Genomic DNA, 21,913 nt, shown 5'->3' with positions numbered 1-21,913 from the left:
GCGGTTGCTTGCGTAGAAGAAGAAGCGCTTCCTGTTCTACCGGGAAAAAAGATGGCGGCTGTTTACCGAAGTTGCGAGATCGAAACTTTATGAAAATGAAACGTAATAAAGCGCACCGGGTTATAAGGCGCACTGTCAGCTTTTGAGAAAATTTGTGGTTTTTAGGTGCGCCTTATAGTGCGGAAAATACGGTAATATTTGCAAAAAATAACAAAGTTTTCCAGTTCGAACGATAAATATCTTGTCTTTGCAGTCTATATAATTGAATATAAGTTGAAAAGGATTTGCAAATCATTGTGTTCGGTTTTTATTTACGATTTACACAACGTGCCAACTTCACTGGTTTATTATTATTGTACGGGAAATAAAAAGCTAAAGAAAAAGCAAAACTTGTGCAGATTTTCTCCTGCTGGGACTTGTTTAATCATCATTTTATCCAATTGTGTTTGTTTTCATTTTTCTATTCCTGTTTCAGTATTTCTAAAGACCCCGACATTGGTGATGTGTAAGTTATTGTTCCAGCTCTTAAAGGGGCCACGTCACCGACCCTTTGGGGACATTTCATCCATAGGGGAGGTCGGCGTGTCACCAAGTCACGATTAAGACAAAAGAGGTGCACTCCCACCATTACACTCCTATCCCGATGGACTAATGGCCTTAACAACGAGCTAATATGAGACATTACTGTGCATCAAGTCCTTCAATACCATTCATTCATCAGGTGCATGTTTTATTATATTTTATAGGATTTTCAAATATTTGGCCCAAATTGAAAAGCAGATCTTTGCCTTCCTCTATTGTTTCTCTTTTAATTCGACTCCCAGTAGCAGTATCTTTTCGCCGACTTCCTCCGCCACATCCCCAGGCCCTCTCGTCTCATTATTGCCTCTGTCTTTTTATTAGGCCCATTAGGGCTCTTAGGAGGCCTGTAATGATGGCAAATGAATAGAGAGTGAACTGCTGTCTGTTTTAGTCGCCTCACTTCCATGCTTCACTGACAGTCAGTTCATTGTGCCCAATAGACCTTCAATTACTGATCCCATTTGGACACACAAAAGACAGATACATGTGTAGTGTTACACAAGTACACAAGTGAGTCGAATGCCGGCATCTATTGCAGGGCTATTCAACGACATAATGAAGAGGGCCGCAGTTTCAAGAGCCCAAAAGATCAGGGGCCGGACATAAAAAATGTGGATGTCAGAGAGCGCCTCCGCAGGTTATATTTCTTTGAGACCGCGTTTATTTAATTGCAAAGTAAACACATTGGGCCCCATTCAGCAATAAGTTCCTAACTTTTCCTCTTATCTTTCTTCCTAAGTGATTTCCTAGGAGGAGTCCCTTCAAATTCATGACGCGTTCTTAAATGGCCAAATTGTTCCCACCTGCTGTTCTTAAGTTGCTGAATGCCAAATGATTAGCCCGTGCATGTCTATCATAATTTGCACATAAACACGCCCTTATTTCCCCAATATGCATATGTAAACACCCTTAATTCTGTACTTTGCATAGGTTAAACGCCCTTGATTCTCCATATAAGGGCACAATTCCGGCGGAAAAGAAAGAAAACACAAACAGATTACAGATTCGTATTATCCTGCGGGGGAAATATATAATGTCAAAACGTAAGTTTAAGAAAGGGGCGGACTGCCTAAAACGTTCCAATAAATATTTGTCACTTCGGGCAAATAGGTCCAAATGGTCGAGAAATATGCGTTCCCACCCCAGGGCAAGACCTGCGGCATCTTGCAGCGTGCGTGCGTGCGTGTGTGCGACGCACGCACACGGTATTTTGAAATGTCTATATATTGCCCATTTTGCTATGTCTGTCTGTCTGTCTTATCTATCTCTATCTCTATCTCTATCTCTATCCATCTATATTTGTGTACATTAGAAGAGAACTAATGTACACAAATATAGATATATAGACAGATAGATGGATAGATATAGAGATATAGAGATATCTATCTATCTATCTATATATATATATAAATATATATATATATATATATATATATATATATATATGTGTATGTATATGTGGAGGGGGGCGTGGCCTGCGGGCCTGCCGCGGAATGGGGTGTGTCAGGACCGGCCTCGAAGACAGCGACAGGTGCGTAGATGGCCCAGGTGGGCCTTGTTATCTAATCACCTGTCGCATTATTAGCAGCAGCCGTGAGGAAACGGGTTGTTTTAGTTGGAGGTGCTGCTGAGAGACACTGGGCTGAAAAGCAAAAGACTTTGGACCAATGGAAAAATAAAACAGTGTTATAACCTGAATTCCTGGCTGTCTGTGGTGATCTGAAGAACCCACTAGAGAGCAACGTCTACAGTATCTATCTCTACCTATCTATCTGTGATATTATTTTAACATTAGACAATAGAAGTAAGGGAACTTGTCACACTTAAGAACAAATAGGCCACCCTAAGAGTGCTCTGGAGCACTCGTAGATTTTGTTCTTACCTACGAACAAATCCCAGCGAAGAAAACATTGGTGAATACAAAAATCTCCTTAAAAACTTCGTAAGTGGCCCTAAGAACAAAATTTGTTTTTTAAGAACGGTTGCTGAATGAGGTCCATTGACTTTCACACTGCACTGTCAAGAAATGCATTATTCTGGCCTCGCTACTCGTTCCCAGTGTGTGCAGCTTGTTAAAAGCATGAAGAAACAGAAGCTCCAGTTTTTGTTGAGGATTGATGTTCTTTCTTTTGAATTATTTTCCTTCCTTAATTTTATTTCTTTACACTTCTTCCTTCATTTTTATTTGTAAGACTTAAAATATAAACATAAAATGAACATCACAAAAGTATAACAACCATTGTGTATTTTACATAAATAATGTCCATTGTGTACTTTACATAAATAAAATAGAAGGTTTAGTGTTAATATATTCACACAATTAACTACAAATGTTTTACAAATATAAAAATTACACATTGTGACTAGGGATGTCCGATAATGGCTTTTTGCCGATACCCCGATATTGTCCAACTCTTTAATTACCGATACCGATATCAACCGATACCAATATCAACCGATATATACAGTCGTGGAATTAACACATTATTATGCCTAATTTGGACAACAAGGTATGGTGAAGATAAGGTACTTTTTTTAAAAATTAATAAAATAAAATAAGTGTGTGTGAATGTGAGTGTGAATGCTGTCTGTCTATCTGTGTTGGCCCTGCGATGAGGTGGCGACTTGTCCAGGGTGTACCCCGCCTTCCGCCCGATTGTAGCTGAGATAGGCTCCAGTGCCCCCCGCGACCCCGAAGGGAATAAGCGGTAGAAAATGGATGGATGGATGGAAGTTAAATAAATTAAAAACATTTTCTTGAATAAAAAAGAAAGTAAAACAATATAAAAACAGTTACATATAAACTAGTAATTAATGAAAATGAGTAAAATGAACTGTTAAAGGTTAGTACTATTAGTGGACCAGCAGCACGCACAATCATGTGTGCTTACGGACTGTATCCCTTGCAGACTGTATTGATATATATTGATATATAATGTAGGAACCAGAATATTAATAACAGAAAGAAACAACCCTTTTGTGTGAATGAGTGTGAATGAGTGTAAATGGGGGAGGAAGGTTTTTTGGGTTGGTGTACTAATTGTAAGTGTATCTTGTGTTTTTTATGTTGATTTAATAAAAATAAAAAAATAAATAAAAATTTAAAAAAAGATACCGATAATAAAAAAAAAACGATACCGATAATTTCCGATATTACATTTTAACGCATTTATCGGCCGATAATATCGGCAAATTAAGCATTGTCGCCCTCTACTGGTCAAATTTAGCACTAGATGATCAACAGTTACTCTCAGACAAAGAAACAACACAACCATGAATACAAGTCAGCAATTTCAATACAAAACAAACTAAATATATTTAAGCACAAATTATATCTACTTACAAATGTTTCACCAAGTTTGGTGATGAAACTTACACGCTGGGGTTTCTACCATCGTTGCTGTTTGTCTGGATCAATGTGTTCGTCTTTTAAAGATCCGCCAGAAAAACAATGACTTGTTTGGGGTAGAACATTCAATCTTTGTTTAAAAGTCTTTTTTTTTTTTTTTAAATCAATCAATCAATCAATCAATCTTTATTTATATAGCCCTAAATCACAAGTGTCTCAAAGGGCTGCACAAGCCACAACGACATCCTCGGTACAAAGCCCACATACGGGCAAGGAAAAACTCACCCCAGTGGGACGTCGATGTGAATGACTATGAGAAACCTTGGAGAGGACCGCATATGTGGGTAACCCCCCCCCTCTAGGGGAGACCGAAAGCAATGGATGTCGAGTGGGTCTGACATAATATTGTGAGAGTCCAGTCCATAGTGGATCCAACATAATAGTAAGAGTCCAGTCCATAGTGGGGCCAGCAGGACACCATCCCGAGCGGAGACGGGTCAGCAGCGCAGAGATGTTCCCTGCCGATGCACAGGCGAGCGGTCCACCCCGGGTCCCGACTCTGGACAGCCAGCACTTCATCCATGGCCACCGGACCTGTGCACCCCCGCCCCTCAAGGAAAAGGGGAGCAGAGGAGAAAAGAAAAGAAACGGCAGATCAACTGGTCTAACAGGGGGGCTATTTAAAGGCTAGAGTATACAAATGAGTTTTAAGATGGGACTTAAATGCTTCTACTGAGGTAGCATCTCTAATTGTTACCGGGAGGGCATTCCATAGTACTGGAGCCCGAATAGAAAACGCTCTATAGCCCGCAGACTTTTTTTGGGCTCTGGGAATCACTAATAAGCCGGAGTTCTTTGAACGCAGATTTCTTGCCGGGACATATGGTACAATGCAATCGACAAGATAGGACAGAGCTAGACCGTGCAGTATTTTATACGTAAGTAGTAAAACCTTAAAGTCACATCTTAAGTGCACAGGAAGCCAGTGCAGGTGAGCCAGTATAGGCGTAATATGATCAAACTTTCTTGTTCTTGTCAAAAGTCTAGCAGCCGCATTTTGTACCAACTGTAATTTTTTAATGCTAGACATAGGGAGCCCCGAAAATAATACGTTACAATAGTCGAGACGAGACGTAACGAACGCATGAATAATGATCTCAGCGTCGCTAGTGGATAAAATAGAACAAATTTTAGCGATATTACGGAGATGAAAGAAGGCTGTTTTAGTAACACTCTTAATGTGTGATTCAAACGAGAGAGTTGGGTGGAAGATAATACCCAGATTCTTTACTGATTCGCCTTGTGTAATTGTTTGGTTGTCAAATGTTAAGGTGGTATTATTAAATAAATGTCGGTGTTTAGCAGGACCGATAATCAGCATTTCCGTTTTCTTGGCGTTGAGTTGCAAGAAGTTAGCGGACATCCATTGTTTAATTTCATTAAGACACGCCTCCAGCTGACTACAATCCGGCGTGTTGGTCAGCTTTAGGGGCATGTAGAGTTGGGTGTCATCAGCATAGCAATGAAAGCTAACACCGTATTTGCGTATGATGTCGCCTAAATGTATTTAGATTTTTTTTCCAGGGTTGAATGAGTAGTCTTCTTCTACTCACCCCCATTGCTGCTTCACTGTGACACATATGCCTCGCTGTTCCCCCTGCGGGGTGGCGAGAGTACTGCACACCTGATCAACCCTAGATTGAATGGTTTCATCAAGCCTATTTGGGCGATGTTCGCCGGGCCAAATGAAAAGCTTTGTTGAATAGTCCTGGTCTATTGTATTATTTTTCAAAGAATGCTGCCTTTTTAGGGGTACTCTTACCATATTTTTCGGACTATAAGTCGCAGTTTTTTTCATAGTTTGGCCGGGCTCCAGTGCGACTTATATATGTTTTTTTCCTTCTTTATTATGCATTTTCAGCAGGTGCGACTTATACTCCGGTGCGACTTATACTCCAAAAAATACGGTACCTCATGTGGTTTTTTCCCAGCCAATCAGCAAAGAATCATGATCATCGCAATTTCAAAAATCAATCAATGAAGTGTGACAAAATAAAAATGTATATTTAGTTGTATTTGTTATTTTGTTTGTAAATGCCAAATTACTATATTTTATATGTTGGTAAAACGAGGGCTGCACCGATAAGTCGACATAATCGACGTTGATTATAAGAATAAATCAACCAAAAACATTTTCGATTGCCTGACAGGAATGTTCATTTTGACACTTTTATACCTTGAGGTATATAATTGCCACTAAATAACACTAACAGTACTGATAAAACTACTTGTTATGTTTACTGGACATCTTGCACTTTAAAGGCCTGATTTACTAAGATCCAAACATCACGGGCTAATCCGTGTGCAATCTATAAAATAACGTGTACTATTAGTGGGCGTGTTGCGTGCGATTTACTAATATTGTGTGTGCAATTGAAAAGTGGTGCGGACGCCTTATTCAAAAGAAGATTTTGTGTGTACTATATGGGGCATCACCATGGAGACACTCATTTACTGTACATTCATGTTATCATGCTCCTATTTGCAGCATTTTGCTATGTTTTCACATAAGCAGGAGACATGAACTACTTTTTATGGGCATTTTAGAAAAGTGGTGTCATCTACGTTGACACCACTTTTTTTTTTTTTTTTACAGCTTTAGGTGCGCTCATTTGAGAGAGGCACTGCACTTACCGTATTTTCTGGACCATAAGGCGCAGGGGTCTATTTTTCGCACAAAACGCGCACCGGATTATAGGGCCCATTAAAGGGGTCATATTATGATTTTTTTTTGTCTAAATGTAAAACACTTCCTTGTGGTCTACATCAGAGATTTTCAACCACTGTGCCGCGGCACACTTGTGTGCCGTGAGATACAGTCTGGTGTGCCGTGGGAGATTATCTAATGTCACCTATTTGGGGTAAAAAAATATTTTTTGCAAACCAGTAATTATAGTCTGCAAATGATGTGTTGTTGTTGAGTGTCGGTGCTGTCTAGCGCTTGGCAGAGTAACCCTGTAATACTCTTCCATATCAGTAGGTGGCAGCAGGTAGCTAATTGCTTTGTAGATGTCGGAAACAGCGGGAGGCAGTGTGCAGGTAAAAAGGTTTCTAATGCTTAAACCAAAAATAAACAAAAGGTGAATGCCCCTACGAAAGGGCATTGAAGCTTAGGGAAGGTTTTGCAGAACGAGACTAAAACTGAACTGGCTACAAAGTAAACAAAAACAGAAACCTGGACGACAGCAAAGACTTACTGTGGAGCAAAGATGGCGTCCGCAATGTACATCCGAACATGACATGACGATCAACAATGTCCACGCAAAGCAGGATAAAAAGAACTGAAATATTCTTGATTGCTAAAACAAAGTAGATGCGGGAAATATCACTCAAAGGAAGACATGAAACTGCTACAGGAAAATACCAAAAAAAGAGAAAAAGCCACCAAAATTGGAGCGCAAGACAAGAACTAAAACACTACACACAGGAAAACAGCAAAAAAACTCCAAATAAGTCAGGGGGTGATGTGACAGGTGGTGACAGTACACCTACTTTGAGACAAGAGCTATATTGATGCATGCTTGGTTATGGTTTAAATTCATATCCAACAATTGCGACAACGACTTTTGTCTGTCAACTGAGTTTCGTTGTGTAATGATTTCTGCTGATGGTGTGCCTCAGGATTTTGCCAACACAAAAAAGGTTGAAAATCACTGGTCTACATTACATGTAATGGTGGTTCTTTGATCAAAATGTTTTACAGATCATCTTCAAGCCGCTTTCTGACAGTCGCTTCAGTATACGCCGTTTTGTGGGCTGTCTTATTTACGTGGCTCACCTACGACAGCGTCTTCTCCCCGTCATCTTTGTTGTAGCGGTGTAGCGTGCAAGGACGGGAGTGGAAGAAGTGTCAAAAGATGGAGCTAACTGTTTTAATGACATTCAGACTTTACTTCAATCAATAACGGAGCAGCATCTCCTCATCCGTGGCTCACTAGTGCAACAACAAGGCCAGAAATGTGTCCCGTGAAAAAACGTACGACCGGAACTCTCTAATAACTAAAGTTCCGTGGGTGAATAATGTAAACTCACTACACTGGTAGTTTTTAGCGCTTTCATAGTGAGATATAAGTAAGATCTTTACACTACTTTATATTAGAAATGGCAACAGCGAAGGATGAATGTCCCATAACAAGATGATATAGAATAAGAAGAAGCTTATCGACTATGGCATCGTCACGGACTATAGTGGCGGATGTGCGCAAATTTTCCAGACATATGCAGATCTTAAATACAAATCAGCCGGTACCAGAAGGTAAGAAAAGTTGATTTTGCATAATATTGTAGACTTAGACTTCCTTTTTATTGTCATTCAAATTTGAACTTTACAGCACAGATAAGAACGAAATTTCGTTACATAAGCTCATGGTAGTGCAGGATAAAAAAGCAATGAGGTGCATATATAAATAATAAATATATATAAATAATATATAAAATAAATAAATATATATAAATAAATAAATAGATTACTGTACAGATAAATATATTGCACTTTTTCACATGCGTCCACGTTTATGGATGTATGTTGTATTGTCTTTTTTATTCCAGCAAGTTAATCCATTTTGGGGGGAGTTGAGAGGATAATTTAATTTAATTATGATGCGTTCAAGAGTCTTACGCCCTGAGGGAAGAAGCTGTTGCAGAACCTGGAGGTTCTGGTTCGGAGGCTGCGGAACCTCTTTCTAGAGTCCAGCAGTGAAAACAGTCCTTGGTGGGGGTGGGAGGAGTCTCTGCAGATTTTCTGAGCCCTGGTCAGGCAGTGGCTTTTTGCGATCTCCTGGTTAGGAGGAAGAGGAGTCCTGATGATCTTTTCCGCCGTCCTCACCACTCTCTGGAGAGACTTCCAGTCTGAGGCACTGCAGGCTCCAGTCCAGAAAGAGATGCTGTTGGTCAGTAGGCTCTCTATAGTGCCTGTGTAGAATGTGGTGAGAATGGGGGGAGGGAGCTGTGCTCTTTTCATCCGACGCAAAAAGTGCATGCGCTGCTGAGCTCTTTTTACAAGAGGGTGTGTAGGGACCAGGTCATATTGTCAGTTATCTGCACCCCCAGGAACTTGTCTGCTAATGGGTGCCATTTTGCGGTTCTTATACACACACCATAGTAATACTTGTATCTCTGACTACAGTAGCCGTAATGGGCCAACAATCCATCAAGCGGTGCGGCTTCAAAATCGTACCAAAACATTTGGACAGATTTTTGAGCGCCGTCTGTAATGTTCTTTATTTTCAATGGAACATTTAAAGTTTTGGTGTTGTTTACTGGCATAATATTGCAGTCTACACATATCTCTTATGTGTGACTGCCATCTACTGGCCACACTCATCATCACACCATGTACCAAATAAAATTGCTTTGAGGTCGGTAAGCACAACCAGAATTATTCCGTATATTAGGCACACCGGGTTATAAGGCGCTCTGTCTATTTGTGATAAAATGAAAGGATTTTAAGTGTGACTTATAGTCCGAAAAATACGGTACTCTGCTCAAGACGCAAAAAATACATATTTAATAATTTTTTTTCATACAAAGAAATAGTTTAATAATATATACTATATGTAAAGAAAACAAACATCATGAAAAAAAAAATTAAATGACCAAAATGCATTATTTGAATTTGTTTTAATCAGCCCCTTAAGTTCTTTATCAGCTATAAAGTTATAAAAGGATGTTGCTTAATACACAATGTGTCTAATATTTTTTATTTCTGACCGTCCAAAATGTTGACACACGCACGGAGGACGGAGGATTCTCTGTGCAGCGCGAGCACTGATCCTGCAGCCGTGCGTGGAACTGTCAGTTTGCACGTCCTTCTGACACGTGCTAAATAAAACGCAAAATAGTGCTCCCAAAACAGTGATGAGTGTTGATGAATCACATCACGCGTGGTAAATAATTATATTTGCATCCTCTCCTCCCATAATTGTGGTCGTTTTGACGTTTAGCATATATTCTGCAATATTAATGTCGACGGACGGAAAATGGATTGCATGCCTTATTCTGCACAGACACATTCCTCTTTGCACACAATAAGTAGTTCAGCTTTATTTTCTGCAGGTTTAGTGCCAAGAAGTTACAGCTGTATAGGGTGAGCGTGGCTAAGGTGGTGTGGTTTTACTGGTCTTGGTGGGGACGAGTGCCTTGCATAATCTACAGACCACATTGGTCTGACTGTGGTTTGTTTTTAAACAAATGTTTTAAACATTGTTTTTTCTCAGTAATGTATGTTTATTTTGTTACAATATAACTATAACTGTATACAACTATAAATATAACTATATACTATATTAATAGTTTGAACAAATTTGTTAAAATCAAGTTGCAGACTTAACGTGAAACTCAAATGTGTGCAGCATATCATATGCAATAATTGTTTGATTTGTTGACTAATCAATGAAATAATTGCTGACTCGTCAAATATCAAAACAATTGTTAGTTGCAGCTCTGGATAAAACACTGTATCGTAATTGTCTAATTAAAAAAAAAAAATTATCTTTTTTAATATTTCTTTGCCAAAAAAGATTACATTACAAAAAAATACATAGGACACAAAAAAAGGATACGTCATGTAATAATTATTATATTTATATGTAATCAAAGCATGTTGTTGTCAATTAAAAAACATGTACCTCCTACGTTGTTTTTCTTTTTATAGGGAAAAAGAAATTCAGTTTTTCAGAATAAAAATAAAAATCTAAACAATATTTGAATACCAAAATATACTGCAGTTATTAAAAAAGTACAAAATCAATGTATTTTATATGTGAACAAAAACAATATCGTATTAAAATTAGTGCTGTCAAATAATAATTGTTTAAATCAGATTAAACACACTTAATACAAATAACAATAATACATTTAATTTCTAATGCACTTTTAATCAAACGGGATCTCAAAGTGCTACAAAGTACTTGGGAATTTTGATCAATCATGAGTAAACGCTGTGATTTACTTGCTTGCTAAATTTAAATGTACTTTAAAAAACCTAATAATAATGAACTTATAACAACCCGCATGGTTTATTAGGTAATAATCTGCGGATGAGGTAAAAAGGCATGTGCGGTCAAAAATACATTGTTAGTAATCTGAGTTGAGTTGAGTTTGTGTTTATTTGGAACATGCATGCATACAACATGATACATCATAATTTCCAGTTTCTCTATTCAACATGTTCGAAAAGGAGTAGGAAGAAGCAGATCTTATTTAATCCTACCCATTTTCCTTTACATAGCAGTTGCTAATACTTTTTTGGACTTCCTGTTCTCAATGTATTCACACTACAGTATACTCCATAAGTAATAACATTAAAAATAAATAAATAATAATTAGTGAAGTAAGTAATATTTCATATGGTGAGATGAGTAAGATTATCTACAAAACGAATGGATGGATGAGATAAATTCAGATTGTTTATCATGGTTCTTCTTCTTTGTACTTTGTAAACACTTTAAGTTTGAAGAGTTTCTTGAAGTGGATCATATTAGTACATTGTTTGATTCCTTTGCTTAATCCATTCCTTAATTTAATTCCACATACTGATATGCTAAAGGTTTTAAGTGTTGTACGTGCATACAAATGTTTTAAATGAGATTTTCCTCTAAGATTATATTTCTCCTCTTTTGTTGAGAAGAATTGTTGTATATTCTTGGGTAGCAGGTTATAGTTTGCTTTGTGTATAATTTTAGCTGTTTGCAAATTCACTATGTCGTGGAATTTCAGTATATTCGATTTAATAAATAAAGGGTTTGTATGTTCTCTATATCCAACATTATGTATTATTCTAACTGATCTTTTTTTGTAACACCGTTAATGAATGAAGTGTACTTTTATGGATATTTCCCCATATTTCTGCACAATAACTCATATATGGTAACACTAGCAAGCAGTAGAGAATATGAAGTGAATCACAGCCCTAATCTGTGATTCCATCCATCCATTTTTCTACCGCTTGTCCCTTTTGGGGTCACGGGGGGTGCTGGAGCCTATCTCAGCTGCTTAATGCAATAACTTTGTGATTAATCGCATGTGGTAACGCATTAAATTTGACAGCCCTATTTAAAATCACAACATTTAAACCTGCTCAGTGGCCTAGTGGTTAGAGTGTCCGCCCTGAGATCGATAGGTTGTGGCCGAGTCATACCAAAGACTATAAAAATGGGAGCCATTACCTCCCTGCTTGACACTCGGCATCAAGGGTTGGAATTGGGCGTTAAATCACCTAAAATGATTCCCGGGCGCGGCCACCGCTGCTGCTCACTGCTCCCCTCACCTCCCAGGGGGTGGAACAAGGTGATGGGTGGTCCTGCGGCGGCCGGTTTGGGTGGGGTGGCCGGGGGCTGGCCTCGCCGCGCTCTCCGGGGGTGGGGGGTGGGCTCGTGGGGGCCCGGTTGCCGGTGGGGCGGGGGCGGTCTTCCCGTCCGGTTGCGGGGAGTCTCTGGGTCCCTCGGGCGGGGCGTCTCGCCTTTCTGCCCGTGTGGGGTGTGGTCTCTCGCTGGCTTGGGGTCTGGCTGTCCCCTGCTTTTCTCGTGCCCTGTCCTCTGCCGGGTGCGTCTGTCTGCGGCCTGCTGCTGGCCCTTGTGGGCGGTACGGTGGGTCGGTCTCTGGGGTTCCTGTCGCTGGCCGGCCTGGCTGCGTGGGGGCGGTGGTCCCTGGTTCCCTGGGCACCACGCCTCCTGTTTGTGGGTTGGGCTCTCGGGGGTGATGGGGCCGTGCTCTGGCTCCCACGCACACTGGGAGTCGAATGTACTGTACATGCAAATTCACATATGCTCACATACGTACATAGGTACCTACGCTCCCACATACATACACAAATACAGTACATATTTACCTACCTAATGTTCGTACATCCACACGCACATTCAATATACAAACATACACATACACATACTGTACATATACATTCACTGTACAAACACATATACACATTCTGTACATATACATTCATTGTACAAACACATATACACATTCTGTACATATACAAGTACATATGCATACTTACACTCATGCACATAATCACGTTTCATCAAACATATATTAACGTTGTTGCCCTAGGGTAAACTGGGTGTAACACATGGCACACTGACAAAGCTTAACCTATTGTGACTATAACAATCTACAAGGTTAATGTAGGTTGCTTCTCTTTCTCCCCCTCCATTTTTCTGCATTCTTTCGTATCTCAAGTTATCATTACGTATATGTATTGTTGCATTTAAACAACTGTATTGTTGATAATAAAGGTAAATTATTGGTATTGTTCATTATCAATAGCGCTATTTCTATTGGTATTTGTATTGATCCATTTGTAGTGTAATAATGCTCATTGTCATTTCTGTATTATTTTTTATTTTTCGCTAACTGCTTATTTGCTATTACTTTTACCATCATATTTGTACATGTCATATTTGCTGATGTTGCTCTATTGTTGTTGTTGTTGTTGTTTGCTGTTGTTGTTTTTGTCTCTCTGTCTAATCCCCCTCTTGTCCCCACAATTTCCCCCTCTGTCTTCTTTTTTTTTCTCTTTCTATCCCCTCCTGCTCCGGCCCGGCTGCACTAAATGATAATATAAATACATTTAATAAAGTCAAATACAAATAAGGCAACAAGAGAAGTATCCTACACTTCTCTTTTGTAAAGTAAATCTGAACAGCCGACATGGGCATCTACATCAACTATATGATTTGCCTGAGAAGCTGGACAGGACAAAAAAAAAAATGAAAAAAAAAATGCAGAGGACAAATTTCACCACACATGGTGTGTGTCTGTGACTATCATTGGTACTTTAAATGACTGATTCTGTATGTAAATAAAATATGGTTGCTGTCCAATAACATTATTGCATCTTTCTACCATTTAATCTTTTCTTTTTCCTAGTTTTTTGTCTTACAGATGGATACTTTTCAGTATTGTGTACAATTTACTCAAAAGTTTCATGAGGATGCCTTGAATTAGCATTATAAATGTCCTCTTGTTTGAAGTCATTTGGGCTTAGCACGCATTGATCTCATGTGATCACACTAAATACTTTGTAAGCCTGGCTGTAAAAGTGTCTTTTGGGGGCCAGAGTGTTGAATTCCTGATGCACGCGCTACAGTGTTTGCATCCTGTGATCCCCCAGTCGTCCCAAAACGCTCAGACCCCCGCCTCCCTGCGGTCCTCCTCCTCCCACTCAGCTAAACGTGTACCGGATGTCCTCCATCAGCTGTCGGTTTGTCAGATCGGAGGCTGGGATCGATGCCCTTTCGCATTTGGTGGACTGATTACAATCTACTAATCAATGGCAACCTCCCCGAACGCGCTCCCATTCTGTGAGGCTCGTCGTTTCTCCATTTGCTTGATAAGAAGCGTCTTTTAGGTGCACAATTCCCGTCCATATTACCTCCCGTTTAGGAAAGTCTGGTGGTCAATACTCACGTCCGCTTTTCTGTCCCAATCACCGTGGAGGAGTGAAGGCCATTGTGGTGGTCCGGGTCCTTTTCAGGTGTCGGACCGTTTGATGCACGGTGTCCTACAGGCGACAAGATGGGTCGCCAACAGCTTTTAACTTTCGTAATGTTCCGGATGCATGAGAAAGTACAAAACCCAAAACCAGTGAAGTTGTGTAATTCGTAAATAAAAACTGAATACAATGACTTGCAAATCCTTTTCAACTTATATTCAATTGAATAGACTGCAAAGACAAGATATTTAATGTTCAAACTGAGAAGCTTTTTTTTTTTTGCAAATAATCATTAACTTAAAATTTAATAGCAGCAACAAAAAGTTAGCACAGGGGCATTTTTACCACTGTGTTACATGGCCTTTCATTTTAACAACACTCAGTAAACGTTTGGGAACTGAGGAGACACATTTTTTAAGCTTCTCAGGTGGAATTCTTTCCCATTCTTGCTTGATGTACAGCTTAAGTTGTTCAGGTCTCTGTTGTGGTATTTTAGGCTTCATATTGTGCCACACATTTTCAATAGAAGACAGGTCTGGACTACAGGCAGGCCAGTCTAGTACCCGCACTCTTTTACTACGAAGCCACGCTGTTGTAACACGTGGCTTGGCATTGTCTTGCTGAAATAAGCAGGGGCGTCCATGATAACGTTGCTCGGATGGCAACATACATTGCTCCAAAACTTGTATGTACCTTTCAGCATTAATGGTGCCTTCACAGATGTGTAAGTTACCCATGCCTTGGGCACTAATACACCCCCATACCATCACAGATGCTGGCTTTTCAACTTTGCGTCTATAACAGCGTCAATAGTTATTTTCCTCTTTGTTCCGGAGGACAGACACAACGTCCATTTTCCAAAAACAATTCAAAATGTGAACTCGTCAGACCACAGACCACTTTTCCACTTTGCATCAGTCCATCTTAGATGAGCTCGGGCCCAGCGAAGCCGGTGGCGTTTCTGGGTGTTGTTGATAAATGGCTTTCGCTTTGCATAGTAGAGTTTTAACTTGCACTTACAGATGTAGCGACAAACGGTAGTTACTGACAGTGGTTTTCTGAAGTGTTCCTGAGCCCATGTGGTGATATCCTTTACACACCGATGTCGCTTTTTGATGCAGTAGCGCCTGAGGGATCGAAGGTCCGTAATATCATCGCTTACGTGCAGATTCTCTGAACTTTTTAATGATGTTACGGGCCGTAGATGGTGAAATCCCAAAATCCCTTGCAATAGCTGGTTGAGAAACGTTGTTCTTAAACTGTTCGACAATTTGCTCACGCATTTGTTCACAAAGTGGTGACCCTCGCCCCATCCTAGTTTGTGAATGACTTGAGCATTTCATGGAAGCTGCTTTTATACCCAATCATGGCACCCACCTGTTCCCAATTAGCCTGTTCACCTGTGGGATTTTCCAAATGAGTGTTTGATGACTATTCCTCAACTTTCTCAGTCTTTTTTGCCACTTGTGCCAGCTTTTTTGAAACATGTTGCAGGCATCAAATTCCAAATGAGCTAATATTTGCAAAAAATAACGTTTTCCAGTTCGAACATGAAATATCTTGTATTTGCATTCTATTCAATTGAATATAAGTTGAAAAGGATTTGCAAATCATTGTATTCTGTTTTTTTTTACGATTTACACAACGTGCCAACTTCACTGGTTTTGGGTTTTGTACGTCACACAACCCAGCAGCAACAGTAAGCAGTAAGGAGCAAAGTACTGAGCCAGCATTAATACTGCTGATAGGTTCATGTCAACAACAGTAACTTTCACACCGGAAATGTGATACTTCACAATATCAGGAGGTTGCCTACAGCCACAGCTGTTAATGCCCATGTTGTTTTTTTCCCCCAGGCTTCTCCACACTCTCCCTGGCCGACCAGATGAGCCTCCTCCAGAGCGCCTGGATGGAGATCCTGGTGCTCAGCATCGTCTTCCGCTCGCTGCCCTGCGAGGACGAGATCGTCTACGCCGAGGACTACGTGGTGGACGAGGAGCAGGCGAGGAGCTCGGGCCTGCTGGACCTGCACATTGCCATCCTGCCGCTGGTGCGACGCTACAAGAAGCTGCGCGTCGACAAGGAGGAGTTTGTCACGCTCAAAGCCATCGCGCTCGCCAACTCAGGTGAGCTCAGCCAGTCGGTCAAAACAGCCCTGCTCTTCTGTCACAGAGAGGATCTTTGACTAGCGTTCCTGAAGTAGGTCAGCAGAGCACTCCTTTTATTTAGAGCAGGGGTGCTCACACTTTTTCTGCAGGCGAGCTACTTTTCAATTGATCAAGTCGTGGGGATCTACCTCATTCATATATATCATTTATATTTACTTATTTATGAAACATATGTTTTTGTTAACAAGTTAAAGGTGTTTAATGATAATACAAGCATGTTTAACACATATAGTTAATATTGTTAATAAATTAAAGGTGTTTAATGAAAATACAAGTTTGTTTATTACATATAGTTAATATTGTTAACAAGTTAAAGGTGATTAATGATAATACAAGCATGTTTAACACATATAGTTAATATTGTTAAGTTAAAGGTGTTTAAAGATAATGCAAACATGTTTAACACATATAGTTAATATTGTTAACAAGTTAAAGATGTTTAGTGATAATGCAAGCATGTTTAACACATATAGTTAATATTGTTAATAAATTAAAGGTGTTTAATGATAATACAAGAATGTTTAACACATAGTTAATATTGTTAACAAGTTAAAGGTGTTTAAAGATAATACAAGCATGTTTAACACATATAGTTAATATTGTTAACAAGTTAAAGGTGTTTAAAGATAATACAAGCATGTTTAACACGTATAGTTAATATTGGTAATAAGTTAAAGGTGTTTAAAGATAAAACAAGCATGTTTAACCCATATAGTTAATATTGTTAATAAGTTAAAGGTGTTTAAAGATAATACAAGCATGTTTAACACATATAGATTCCTTTCTTTCATGAAGACAAGAATATAAGTTGGTGTATTACCTGATTCTGATCACTTGCATTGATTGGAATCAGACAGTAGTGCTAATAAGGTCCGCATTTTCGAATGGAGGAGAAAAAAAGTCCTCCTTTCTGTCCAATACCACATGAAAGTGGTTGGTTTTTGGCATTTTATTTATCCAGCTTCCGTACTCCTTTGTATACACTTTACAAGAAATACATTGTTGGCAAACTCCGTAGCTTGCTAGCTTGTGCACGCCAGCTTTCTGAGACTCTTATTTTGGTAGCGCAGGCAGGAGGAAGTAGCGCTTTTATTGTGCAACTGTGCAGTCGGTCTTTGGAGTTGACGACAGGTACACGCCAGAGTCTGTTGAAATAAAGTGTTTCTCGCCTTCCAGTCGGTAATTTTAATGAGCTGGCAGCAGCCAGCGTCATCTGAGAAGACCCTCGGGTGCAGTGAATGTCAATCAAGTGACGAAATTGACGTCATAGTGAAGATTTATGATCGCTCATTTTTAGGACTATTTTTTTAATGGCTGGCTAGTGATCGACTGACACACCCTCCGAGATCGACCGGTAGCTCGCGATCGACGTAATGAGCACCCCTGATTTAGAGGATCTTTGGCAAGCGTTTTTTTGCACTCATATACAGTGCATCTGAAAAGTATACCACTTTTTCCCCATTTTGTTATGTTACAACCTTAATCCACAAAGGAATACATTCATTTCTGTCATCAAAATTCTACACTCAATACCCCATAATGACAATATGAGAAAAATATGTTTTTCAATTTTTGCAAATGTATTAAAAATATTTTTTTTTAAATAAGATCACATGAACATAAGTATTCACAGGGGGCGGTATAGCTTGGTTGGTAGAGTGGCCGTGCCAGCAACTTGAGGGTTGCAGGTTCAATCCCAGCTTCCGCCATCCTAGTCACTGCCGTTGTGTCCTTGGGCAAGACACTTTACCCACCTGCTCCCAGTCCCACCCACACTGGTTTAAATGTAACTTAGATATTGGGTTTCACTATGTAAAAAGCGCTTTGAGTCACTAGAGAAAAGCGCTATATAAATATAATGCACTTCAATACTTTGTTGATGCACCTTTGGCAGCAATCACAGCCTCACGTCTTTTTGAATACGATGCCACAAGCTCGGCGCACCTATCTTTGGGGAGTTTTGCCCAGTCCTCTTTGCAGCAGGTTGGATGGGAAGTGTTGATGCGCTGTCATTTTTAGATCTCTCCGGAGATTTTCAATCAAATTTAAGTCTGGGCTCTGGCTGGGCCACTTAAGGACATTTACAGAGTTGTCCTGAAGCCATTCCTTTGTGCTTAGGGTCGTTGTCCTGCTGAAAGATGAACCGTCGCCTCAGTCTGAGTTCAAGAGCGCTCTGGGGCAGGTTTTCTTCCAGGATGTCTCTTTACATTGTTGCGTTCATCTTTCCCTCTATCCTGACTAGTCTCCCAGTTCCTGCCGCTGAAAAACCATCCCCACAGCATGACGCTGCCACCGCCATGCTTCACTATAGGGATGATATTAGCCTGGTGATGAGCGGTGCCTGGCTTCCTCCCAACATGACGCCTGGTGTTCACGTCAAAGAGTTCAATCTTTGGTTAATCAGACAAGATCATTTTGTTTCTCATGGTCTGAGAGACTTTCAGGTGCATTTTGGCAAACTTTTACGAAGGAATGGCTTCCATCTGGCCTCTATACCATACAGGCCTGATTGGTGGTTTTCTGCAGAGATGGTTGTCCTTTTGGAAGGTTCTCCTCTCTCCACAGAGGAATGCTGCAGTTCTGACAGAGGGACCATCGGGTTCTTGGTCACCTCCCTGACTCGGGCCCTTCTCCCAGAAGATTGCTGGTGGTTCCAAACTTCTTCCATTTACGGATAATAGAGGCCACTGTGCTCATTGGGACCTTCAAGGCAGAAGATATTTTTCTTTACCCTTCCCCAGATTAGTGCCTCTAGACAATCCTTTTTCGAAGGTCTACAGACAATTCTTTCGATGCACTGTCAAGTGTGGTATCTTATATATAGACATGGCACATGTCTATATATAAGGGGCGGTATAGCTCGGTTGGTAGAGTGGCCGTGCCAGCAACTTGAGGGTTCCAGGTTCGATCCCCGCTTCCGCCATCCTAGTCAGTGTTGTTGTGTCCTTGGGCAAGACACTTTACCCACCTGCTCCCAGTGCCACCCACACTGGTTTAAATGTAACTTAGATATTGGGTTTCACTATGTAAAAAGCGCTTTGAGTCACTAGAGAAAAGCGCTATATAAATATAATTCACTTCACTTCACATGTGTGTGCCTTTCCAAATCATGTCCAATCATTTTTTACCACGGGTGGACTGCAGTTAAGCTGTAGGAACATCTCAAGGATGATCAGTTGAAACAGGATTCATCTGAGCTCATTTTTGTCACAAACACACTTCGTGTGGCAAAATTATTCTCTGCATTTGACCCATCACCCTTGATCACCCCCCTGGGAGCTGAGGGGAGCAGTGAGCAGCAGCGGTGGCCGCGCCCGGGAATCATTTTTGGTGATTTAACCCCCAATTCCAACCCTTGATGCTGAGTGCCAAGCAGGGAGGTAATGGGTCCCATTTTTATAGTCTTTGGTATGACTCGGCCGGGGTTTGAACTCTTGACCTACTGATCTCAGGGCGGACACTCTAACCACTAGGCCACTGAGTAGGTAGGTAGTGTGTGTGTGTGTGACTATCAGTGGTACTTTAACTTTAACTATCACACTCACATTCACACACTAGGGCCAATTTAGTGTTGCCAATCAACCTACCCCCTTTGGAGGTGGGAGGAAGCCGGAGTACCTGGAGGGAACCCACGCAGTCACGGGGAGAACATGCAAACTCCACACAGAAAGACCCTGAGCCCTGGGATCGAACCCAGGACCTTCTTATTGCAAGGCACGCGCACTAACCCCTGCGCTGCCTCATTTTCCCTTTATTGTGCTTTGTGATACCCATCTTTGGCAGCCTTAAAAATCTGAAAGTTCTAATTAAAGCAAACAAAGAAATAAAAACCCAAATTGTCTCCTGTATCTGGCGCGCCCATCGCTGCCACGCTGAAGGGTATCGAGATAAGACGGGACAAAAAAAGGTCGACGGCGGGGCCCCGTTTTAATTTAACACCCACTGTGTGTGTGTGTGTGTGTGTGTGTGTGTGTGTGTGTAATGTGTCACATTGCGCTCTGCTTCTCTCCGTCTCCATAACAGTAGCTGCCATGATATATTTAGCATTTCATTAGGAAAACAGGGGCTGTCAATAAAATGTGTTAAGTGGAGTGGAATGAGCGTCAGGCAGCGACGGGCCTCGTTTGTTCCGATGTGAAGATGCTGGCGCTCCTGTATCGACAGTTTGCCCCCCCCGCCCCCCTCGGCCCCCCCACACTAATCAATTGTGCCGCTATAGCTGCCTTTTCTCCTGCCCGACCGGGAGGGAGGAAAAAAACGCCGAGCTAAGGGGTTTAGTCGCCGTGTGATGACAAACTCTCTACGGGCGAACGAGGAGGTAAAGGGAGACGCGTGAGAGAGGATGGTAGGGTTGAGGCGAGAGAGGGGCCGAGAGGGCAGCGTCGGCTCCTTTGAACGCTGCCGGCTTTGGGCCCTGTGGGTGTGACAGCTGTGGAAATTCATGGACATTGATTTTGTAATTAGCGGAGTATCGACGGGATCGACGGCGGCCTGCTGACGGATTACATGGAAATTGTTTCTTCAAAGTTCATTTTGCATTCTGCCCCAAGCCTCCCGCTCCACACACACACACACACACACACACACATTCTTGTATTTGTTACCTTCTTGAGACCTACGAAAAAAGCCTACCACTTTAGGACCACCCTTTCTAGATATATAAGAATGTGTATTTACAACATTAATAATATATGCACACAAATTGTTGCAGTATTATAACAAAAGTCATAATTTGACTCAACGCAAGTCCAAATTTTACGAGAAAAACTGAACATTTGTGCAATATTAGGATAAATGTTGCCATTTTACTCCATACCAGTTGCAATTTTACAAGAAAAGCTTACCATTTTGGCAGTTTTATGAAAAGAGTCGTAATTTCACTCGACAAAAGTCGCAGTTTTATTAAAAAAAAAAAAAAAAAAAAAAAAAAGCTTAAAAACATTTTGGCACTATTATGATGATCATTGGAATTTAGCTTGGCAAAATTATGACAAAAGTCACAATTTTACTCAAAAAAACCGACAAAAACAAAATTGGCAATATTGTGATAAAAGTCAGAATTTTATATGACAAATGTCACCATTTTGCATTAAAAAGTAATAATTTGACATTAAAAAAAAGTAATAATTTTATGAGAAAATGTTGCAATATTACAGAAGCAGAAAGAATATGAGAAATTATTCCCAATTTTATGAGAAAAAAGTCGACACATTGTGAGAAAAAGACTGTTTTTAGTTAAAAAAAAAAAGTTATTTAATTTTTTGTTGGTTATAAATGATAAATAAATAAATGATAAATGGGTTGTACTTGTATAGCGCT

At 40.4% G+C, this 21,913-nt stretch overlaps 1 protein-coding gene across 1 annotated transcript in view; it reads left to right on the top strand.

The window, feature by feature from the left end:
• The window catches only part of LOC133576551 (steroid hormone receptor ERR2-like), a 415,815-nt gene that overhangs the window by 373,583 nt on the left and 20,319 nt on the right, over positions 1–21,913 (top strand). Inside the window, exon 10 of the mRNA XM_061929856.1 lies at positions 16,283–16,552. Coding sequence (XP_061785840.1) covers positions 16,283–16,552 — 270 coding nt within the window. The remainder of the gene's footprint in view (positions 1–16,282; positions 16,553–21,913) is intronic.

Source organism: Nerophis lumbriciformis, linkage group LG34 (genome assembly GCF_033978685.3).
Source record: "Nerophis lumbriciformis linkage group LG34, RoL_Nlum_v2.1, whole genome shotgun sequence".
Taxonomy (NCBI): domain Eukaryota; kingdom Metazoa; phylum Chordata; class Actinopteri; order Syngnathiformes; family Syngnathidae; genus Nerophis; species Nerophis lumbriciformis.
The sequence above is the reverse complement of the archived record's forward strand: the minus strand, read 5'-3'. Positions and strand labels throughout refer to the sequence as shown.